The sequence below is a fragment of the Coptis chinensis genome, chromosome 4 (genome assembly GCF_015680905.1).
Source record: "Coptis chinensis isolate HL-2020 chromosome 4, ASM1568090v1, whole genome shotgun sequence".
NCBI classification, from domain to species: Eukaryota; Viridiplantae; Streptophyta; class Magnoliopsida; order Ranunculales; family Ranunculaceae; genus Coptis; species Coptis chinensis.
Window position 1 is genome coordinate 41,373,522 of NC_141459.1, and position 9,558 is coordinate 41,383,079.

General features: G+C 38.0%; 1 protein-coding gene across 7 annotated transcripts; it reads left to right on the plus strand.

Moving 5' to 3' along the window:
* The first annotated feature begins 508 nt into the window (after positions 1–508).
* Positions 509–9,492, plus strand: LOC147503528 (DEK domain-containing chromatin-associated protein 4-like). 7 transcript variants are annotated; one of them, XM_086603970.1, is made up of 6 exons: positions 526–917; positions 1,066–1,151; positions 1,331–1,450; positions 1,966–2,009; positions 8,918–8,973; positions 9,067–9,492. In XM_086603970.1, the coding sequence occupies exons 1-5, from the start codon at positions 878–880 to the stop codon at positions 8,928–8,930; spliced, it is 303 nt and encodes a 100-aa protein (XP_086460096.1). In that variant the 5' UTR covers positions 526–877; the 3' UTR covers positions 8,931–8,973; positions 9,067–9,492. The 7 variants fall into 7 exon arrangements, with proteins under 7 accessions (XP_086460098.1, XP_086460091.1, XP_086460096.1 ...); XM_086603969.1 differs by having other exon boundaries at positions 527–917; positions 9,063–9,489; XM_086603972.1 differs by lacking the exons at positions 8,918–8,973; positions 9,067–9,492 and adding an exon at positions 3,160–3,587 and having other exon boundaries at positions 509–845; positions 1,106–1,151.
* The last annotated feature ends 66 nt before the right edge of the window (positions 9,493–9,558 follow it).

Sequence of the window (9,558 nt, forward strand, 5' to 3'; positions counted from 1 at the left end):
CCAACACCGATATCCGTTTCCGAAGTATCGACAATGCCGATAAATGATCCCCAGTGATTTAAAAACTCGGTAAATATATGTTTAAACAATATAAATAAAGCTGATTAAGTAAACACCAAGGAGAAGTCCTCCCAAGATTTCAATGCCATATAGTCATTCATAATTAAAAGTAACGATAAGATCGAGAAAGAGAAGTACCTCTGCAAGCATGGCAACAACAAGGGAGCACAAATACATTACTGCATCATCTCAGGAACACCAAATTTCATAAGCTTCTTCAAAAATCAAGTTAGAAGTAAATAATAACCACAATAAATAATTACTTTCATAACCTAACACAAAAGTACCTTTGGGCCTATGTTTCAAACGTAAGCCCAAACTATTTAGCTCTCAGGTTGGAATGTACGGGTCGGTTTTTTAGCGGTTTCGGGTTGGATTTTATTATTTTCGGTTCTCTGTAGTATGAGAATTATAGAACATGGTAGCTTATTCGAACATCGTGCAGGCTGCATCAACTCTCTCAATCTACCTTTTGGTTTTGCAGTGTTTCTGGGTGTATTCTCATAATATTCTGAAGCGCTAAGAACAACATACTGTGCGTACAAATGCTAGTTGTATATAAAACCATAAGCAGTATCCCTAGTAGACCTGCATTTCACTTCTTTTCTGTATATAAAACCAATCTACCGTGCACGTCTGTGTCTATCCAGTTTTATGCCCCAGTAATACCGACCAAGAAAAAAATCCGAAAACATCAAGTAAACCACTTGGATCCTTTGTTCCACCTTGCTCGATGGATCTCCAGTCCGACTTAATTAGCGGGCAGTCTCTTGCAATGTAAATAAGTAAGTTGCAATTGATTGTGCGCTTCCATTGAATGATGCTAGTCCATGGTGTGGTGATGTGTTGCGTTGAAAGTTAGTCATCCTTTGTATATTTAATCTATTGGTATTTTCTGTGAATTGATGAGTAGTTTAGTTGTCAATTTTAGGGCGTGTGAAGCCATGAATTGATTAATTATCATTTCCAGGAGTCTTTTATTGTTCTTCTTAATTTCTTATATAGGTGCATTGAAGGATAAAAATATCTCTTTGATATTTTCCAGGCAACACACGTTAGAAGTAATGTATCCCAGTTTTCTGGCTAACGAGGTAAGGGTTTTAGAACGAATCCTGATCTCACTTTTGTATTCTTCAACTTTGTGTGTGTGTGTATGTTTACTTGGCCTGATTTACTTATGATGTCTATTCACCACTCTGGTTTGATCGATACAAATTGTCTGTATATATCTTTTTCAACTTCTTTAATGTGGAGTTTTTCTTCAATTCAGGAGAAACAGAGATTGAAAATAAAAGAAAGACTCGATAAGTGCGTGAAGGAGAAATTGTTGGAGTTCTGCGATGTTCTCGACATAGGCGTGGTGAAAACTACAATAAAGTCAATAAAGAAGGTTAAAATCTCGCCATTAAATGTTGGGACTTGGAGTTTTGTTTTAAAAAAAAGGGGAATTTTGACTTAACCCCCCACAGTTTGGTAGAGTTTGCATTCCACTTCGTCAATTTTTTTTATTTTATTGGTAAGCCTGTTTTAAATGAGATCAGTAACTCTTTGTTGCTGGTGCGGTTCGAGCCCCAGACCTCTGGTATCATCACCTAAAGGTTTCACCGACTTTGCTAGTCGGCACCTACTTACGTTAGTATTTTAGCTATTGACTATTTTACCTTTATGAAATAGACGTTGCATTGCCCCCCACATTAACACGTTAAACCTAGTTTTGCGAAAACCACCCAAAAATTGTCATTATTTAATTTTTGCTCTCTCTCTCTTGTATTTTACATATTGGCCATTTTGCCCTTATGAAATAGCCGTTGGGTTTCTCCTATATTTTATTCCTTTTGTATAAATCTCATCTCCTCCTCGACTCTTTAGTCTGAAATGAACACAAATCTCATCTCATTTTTATAGGCGGTGGCACTTGCGAGGTTAGCAACACAAATCAACCATCTCAGGTTCTATTCTCACACTTAGGGGCTATTTGTTTTTTTGGATTAAGTTATAAGAGGGTCTTATAAGACCATGTGTTATAAGAGGGTCTTATAAGATGGTCTTATAAAGTGGTTTGTTTTTAATTTTAAGTTCCTCTTATAAGTACTTTTAAAAATAGAAAAAACAAATACATGACATCTTATAGATGGTTATTTGACAAATATAACCCTATTTTACATCACATTTAACTTGAATATATTAATTTGAAATAAATGTATAGTTTGATTTTCGGTTTCAAATCAATTTTGATAATTAGAATATCGATTTTAGGAAACTACCTTAATTGGCGGTGGTAGTGGTAGTGGTCTTAATAGCACGGTAGTGGTGGTAGTGGAGGTGATGATATTGGTTTTAATAGCACGGTGATGGTGGTGGTAGTAGAAGTGGTGGATGTCTTAATAGCACGGTGGTGGTGGTGGTGATAGTCTTAATAGTACGGTGATGGTAGTAGTAGAGGTGATGATATTGGTCTTAATAGTACGGTGGTAGTGGTGGTGGTGGTGATTTTAATAGCACAGTGGTGGTGGTGATAGTCTTAATAGTATGATGGTGGTGGTGGTGGTGGTAGTGGTGGTGGTGGTGATAGTGGTGGTGGTGGTAGTGGTGGTGGTGGTGATGGTGGTGGTAGTGGCGGTCGTGGTGGTGGTGGTGATGGTGGTAGTCGGTGGTGGCTAGGGTAATAGAGTTATTTGGAAAATAAGATAATGAAAAGGGAAGAAGAGAGAAATGAGGCTAGGGGTATATGGACGGGGGTGTTTGAGTCATTTTTCAAGTTATAAGACTTATAGAATTGAAGTAGATCTAATTTTGGTACTTATAGAATTGGAGCCTCTTATAAGACATTTCTAGTAGAATGCCTCTTATAAGAGGCAAAAAACAAACTAAAAAAATGTCCAAAATCACTGGGCCACATCTTATAAGAGGTTATAAGATCTCAAGGTCTTATAAGAGGCAAAAACAAATGGCCCCTTAATCTTCTTCCTGACCATCTTCTTCTTCGTTTACTGTTCACTTAAACATTGGGGGGTTTATGCAAATAACATATTAACGTTTAGGGGGTTTACACTAACTAATATTAAACCTCAAACTTAATTTGTTTTGTTCTGTTTTCAGATTGCAATGTCATCATCAAAAGCAATCAACTATGAGTCTTGTTTTCTTTGTGGGGATGCAGGGCACTAGAAGGTTGATTGTCGTTGGCTTGATTATCCCTGTGTTTTAGGATGTCCAGATACTATGAGGGTTCACTGGAGTGCACAAGAACACAATAAAGGATTGAGATTCCTCAGATGTAATAGTGCACCAAAATGCAACGGTTACAAATGGATAGATGTACCAACTAAAGCAAAAGGGAAGGCTGTGGAAGTGGAAATGGAAGTGGAAAGGAATGAAGTGAAGAACAAAGAGAAGTCTAAAGAGGAGGGGAAACTTAAGTTATGTATTGATATTGTTATTAAGATGAATATTGAAGGCAATGTGTTTGATGTAACTGAACTTGTGAGGAAATTAGCATTTTAATGTAATGGACATGTTCAAGTCTATATTTAATTCTGACATAGTGTTCAAGTCTACATTTAAGTCTGACATGTTAATATGATCAAAAATGCATAACAGCAAACATGCCTTAAAATTATCAAAACACAGCACTTAAGTCATTGAAGTCTTACAACAAATCCATAACACAATACTTAAGCATACATAACACTTCTCTAACACTTAATAGAATAACAAATCAAGTACATTTTACATAGCACTTGACTCAGATCTGACACAACAAATCAAGTACATTTTACACACAAATCATTGAAGTCTTACAGTAAATCATTGAAGTCTTACACATAGCACTTAAAGTTAACCTCAGTCTTACAACAAATCTATAACACAACACTTACAAAACCCCATAAAAAACACAGCATTAATGTAGTCAAGACTCTGCCTGTGAAGAAGCTTGAGAGGATGTTGTACCCTTCATGGATCTCTTTCTTGGAGGTGGCATTGGTGACATTGGTGGCATTGCAGGTATGTTCAGGGCTGGCCTCAATGGAGCAACACTTTCTTGAGTTTGAATAGGATCAGACTGGCTAGGTTGTGGACCTTGTGAACTTCCAAATAAAAGTTCAGATAGATGACATTGATCAGAAACATTCCACCCCCCCCCCCTAACACCTCATCTGCCTCTTCCACCCCCATCCTCACTTGCAGTCCCCTCTTGGCTCCCATCTGTAGCATTTCTCCCCCTACCCCTACTCCTGCTTCTACCACCTCTACTTCATCTCCCACTTGCAGGCAGTTGACTCCCATCTTCACTTGGAGTCACTTGGTTCTCATCCTCACCACTTGTACCCCTACTCCTGCTTCTACCACCTCTGCTTCCTCTCCCACTTGTAGGCAGTTGACTCCCATCTTCACTTGCAGTCACTTGACTCTCATCCTCAGCACTTGTACCCCTACCCCTACCTCTAACACCTCTGCCTCTACCTCTTGCTGGCAAATCACTTTCAACAACTTGACTCCCATATTCACTTGTAGGTAGTTGGCTCTCATCCTCACCACTTATACCCCTACCCCTACCACCTCTGCCTCTACCTCTTGCTGGCAAATCACCTTTAGCAACTTGACTCCCATCTTGTGCATTAATTGGTCTGAGAAGAAAGGGGTTTGGGAGTGGCCTTGTTCTTGGTCTCCCAGGCCTTCCTCTTCTTCTATGAGATGCTCTCTGCGGCAAATGCAATGGCATTAAGCTTCGCGTTGGCATTATCTCCCACCTGACCTCCTTGACAACCTCTGGCATTATGCCCATAAACTTGGCACCTTGAACACTTACTTCATTAGATTCATCTGTACCTCTTCTTCTATTCACCCTTGGCCTGTCAGGCTGTCTTTGTCTGATTGGTGGATAGATATACTCTTCTTGAGTAGGTTGTTACAAACACACTACTATCAGATAACATACTACAACTATAACACCAAACATGAAATGAAGTGCAACTTTACTTACAATAGGCCATTCATCTTCATGCAAGTAAGGTACAATGTGACCAAAGACAAGCTCTTTTGTAAGTTCTTTGCTTGAGAAAATAAGGGCTACAATACCTAAAACAACACAAATGGAAGTATAATGATTCACAGAAAGACAGAAATAATTCACATAAATGACTCACAGAAAGCAAAAGATAGAAATGACCCCTTCACAAAAAGACAGACAGAAATGATTCACAGACCGACATAAATGATTCACATTATAGCATAAATTATTCACAAAAATGATTCATAGAAAGACAGGACATAAATGATTTTAAAAATGGGGGGTTTAGGCAAAACGCTACCCAACTTTAGGGGGTTTAGTCAAAACGCTACCAAACTTTGGGTGGTTAAGTCAAAATTCCCCTTAACAGAAAGACAGAAATAATTCACAGAAAGACAGGACATAAATGATTCATAGAAAGACAGAAATGATTCACAGAAAGACAGACAGAAATTATTCACAAAAAGAGAAATTCAATGATCTTACTCAATCCATGGTTGCCTCCTTGGTTTAATGACAACTACAGCATGAAAAGCAAGGAATGCCAGTGACTTGCCATTCATGACAATCACATGTGTGTCTCTTTAAGTCCACATTCCACCATTTTCCAGTAAAGACATTAGTCACTAAAAATGTGTCTTCAATTGCTGAACCACTCACATTCAAATTTCCAATTTTGCTGCTAAGGTCAATAATAATATCCTTAACCTTTGGCACTAAATCATTATCATTCCATGGCTCACATTTCTCTTTCCTGTCATATAATAACTTGATTTGCAAGATCATCACTTGTGAAATCATTTTGACAATGGGTTTGTCCCTAGCCATCAATATATGACTATTCCATGCTTCTGAAAAGTTGTTAGACAAATAATCAGACTTACACACTTCATTAAAGTATGATCTTGCCCACAACCTTGGGTCTTCACCCATCAGATAGTCTTTTGCTCCACTATCAAGCTTTTCCAACTCATCCACCAGTTTTGCAAACTCTGACTCTGAATATGTTTTAGCAGCACTCCAGACTTCAAGCTCAACTCCTCAGTACTTAGTTTTCATGTTCTTGACCATGTGTCTGAAACAATACATCTAGTTACAATCAGGGAAAACAGTTGCAATTGCAGAACACAATCATTTCTACCTGTCAGAGATAATAGTCAACTTCTAAGGGTGCCTATTTAAGTGTGGTGCCATCTTCTCCAGAAAATCAGTCCATGTCTTTGTATTTTCAGCAATACACAAATAAAAAAGAACATGGAACAATTCATTGTTACCATCCAATGCAATAATAGATAGGCAGACACCTCCATGATTCCCTTTGAGAAACAACCATCAAGTCCTATCATAGGCCTACAGCCTTGCACAAAAGCATCTAGACTAGCCTTGAATGCAATACACACAGTCATAAAACTATGGAATTTTTCATATCTAGAGTGCTTTGCAACACTTCCTGGGTTAGCTTGCAAAAGCTGCCTACACAACTCAGGTAATTTTGCATAAGAAGTATCATAACAACCATGGATCTTCTCCATTTCCATGTTCTTTGCATGCCAAGCTTGTCAATACTTAATCCTAACCTAATACTTATCCATCATTTCCACCATAACATCATTAGGTGTGTATACCCTATGATGAAGTCTCGTTTCTTTCTCAAGTCTGGTTGCTATCTAGCCTGCATTTGCCATTAGATTATTGTCTTCCCTATCAGACTCACATGTGTGTGTGTTCACTAACTTCCTACACTTCATTGTATGTTTATTTGGTAATACTCTCACATAAATCATCCAGGGACAGCCATCAGCCTTGCATTTCTATTCAATCTTATTACTATAATTTCTTGTGTATTCAGCAACAAACTTATTACTAATAGCATAAAGTCTGACATAATCCCTACACTCATACCTATCCTTCCAGCACTGCCCAACCTCCAACTTCAAAGATTGTGGAACCCCAACCACTCCTTCATCAGTTGGTATGTTGTATGTTCTCTCCAAGACCTCATTTATTCTACCAACATCCCTTTCATCTAGAACATTATCATTTCCTCTCAAGTTTTCTTCAACCAACTGTTCTTCTTCACTATCACTCTCTATCATGATCGTATGTATTCTTCATCTGATGAGAACTCACTATGGTAAGCCTCTTCTGCATCAATTTGATCCACATTTAATCTACCCCCTTCTGTATGTGCTCCACCAATTTGGGTTTCATCTACATATGAAATTAAAACCAATGTAATTAGACACTATAACATAAAAATGTCACATATGAAATTAAACCCAATCTATTAATATACCATTATTAGTGGTCACATTAGCAGTACCAGCAGCATGGTCATCCACTCCAAAGTTTAGAAAATCCAAGTTGAAATAGTCATCAACAACTTCATCTAATGAATAAGGGGTAATGAAATATGTAAGAAGAAGAAATGAAAAGTAAGCTCAGAAGTAAGCCCAATAAATGAAGACGTGCCTGCAACTTGAGAAGAAGAGGCTTGGGAAGTATAGTTTGCCTTACTTTTCTTTTGACTCTGTTTAGAGCTGCTTTGGGACTTAGAGCTTTCTGGTCTTCTTCAGTAGACCAACTAGGTTGGGTTTCCACCCCACCCAAATGGTCCCCTCCAAGTGATTCACCACTTAAAGTCTGGGGCTGAGACCCACTACCATCAATATTGTATTCTAAAAGTTTTCTACCCTTACATGAACCACTTGTCAAGTCCACAATCCTATTAACTTCGTCCACAGTTGGCCACTCATCGAGATCAAATTCAATCCCCTTCTTGCATGGTTTCCATCCTACAATTACAACATCATCATCACTTACTTCTTCATCATCGCCACTTACTTCTTCCTCATCATCATTACTACTCGACAATTCCTCAACCTCAGTAATTTTCACATACAAATTAGTATATCCACTTCTATCGGCTTTTGCATGAACCCACATATACTTCAAATCATCATCAGAAACTAGCTGCCTTAGATTTCCTCATTCATTCCAATTAATCTCTAATATAGGGTTAAAGTTGCAGTCGACATGTTTGGTGATCCACTCAACTAATTCTGCTATGTTTGCCTTCTCGCCATCAACTAACTCTGTATTTAGTTCATGCCCACCTATATACACATTACGCCTAACACCATCCCTAGTAGCTTCTCTCCATTCACCATTAATATGCAATTTAAGAACTCGATACCTTAAAGCAGCCATTTTCTCTGAAACTACAACATACAACAAAATGAGAATTCCCCCAAGTAATCAACCTAAACCCTAAAACATAAAGGGTAGAAACACACAACAGAGAGAGAGAGAGAGAGAGAGAGAGAGCAAAAAACGAAACAAAAATGTAATCTTTTTAAACAAAACTAAATTAAATGTAGATAAACGAGACTTACCAACAATCTCCACATACAAAGATCGAGAGAGAGAGAGTGAATCGAGAGAGAAAGTGAAAGAATTGGATTATGGCAATATTTGGGTGGTTTTCCCAAATGGGTATTACGTTTTAAGGTGGCGGGAAACCCAATATAAGGGCAAAATGGCCAATATGTAAAATACGAGAGAGAGAGAGAGAGCAAGAATTAAATAATGACAACTTTTGGGGGGTTTTCGCAAAGTTAGGTTTAACGTGTTAATGTGGGAGGTAATGCAACGTCTATTTCATAAGGGTAAAATAGTCAATTACACACAAAATTTACGGAGTGGGGGGCAAACTCAAATAATTTTAAAAATGGAGGGTTTAGTCAAAACGCTACCAAACTGTGGGGGTTAAGTCAAAATTCCCCTAAAAAAAGTAGCATTTCTAGTCTTTCAACACTTACAAACGTGTGGTTTCTTAACATGCAGGAAGATATTGTGACAAAACCCGATCTACAACTAATAGGTCACTTGCAGAAAAGGAGGTGGTTTTATTTTCTAAGTTGTGTGATAAATGCTCTGAGGTTTTTGTTATTGTGGTCCTGATCTATGAGTGTTTTGTATGTATTGCCAGTCAGGTACTACTAAAAAGCGTAGTGTGGAAACAAGCATGCAAGAGTCTGGACGATCAGCTGCAAAGCGCTCATCCCCGGTACGTGTTGTTTCTTAACCAATTACTTTGCTATATATTTATTAGGTAAAAGGTTGAGGAAAAAAAAAGTTCTTGAAGAGGGAATTAGAAGAAGGGGCAAACTACCTGAAGATTGTGATGATATTATGAGGGAGATTGAGGAAAGTATGAGACAAAACGATAAAGTTGTAGGGTAAATTGATTGATTCAATCTTTGGTACCTGGATGCAGAAATGGGTACCTGGATGAAACGGAATTTGTGATATACAAGTACACTCACTACACCATAACAGGCTATTTGCAACGGCAAAAAAGCGTTGCGAATCATTTTCGCAACGCTTTTTAAGCGTTGCAAATATGGCGTGGGTAAAGTGTTGGAAATTTTTGCAACGGTTAACCAACGCTTTTTAAGCGTTGCAATAATGATTTGCAACACTTT

What these genes read in the sequence shown, in the direction of transcription:
- LOC147503528 (XM_086603965.1), top strand. Translation starts at nt 878, where the DNA reads ATGATGCTAGTCCATGGTGTGGTGATGTGTTGCGTTGAAA. An exon ending in GGTGATGTGTTGCGTTGAAA is followed by an intron (nt 918 to 1,065) that starts GTTAGTCATCCT and finishes TTTCTTATATAG; the next exon opens with GTGCATTGAAGGATAAAAAT. An exon ending in CAATAAAGTCAATAAAGAAG is followed by an intron (nt 1,451 to 8,917) that starts GTTAAAATCTCG and finishes CTTAACATGCAG; the next exon opens with GAAGATATTGTGACAAAACC.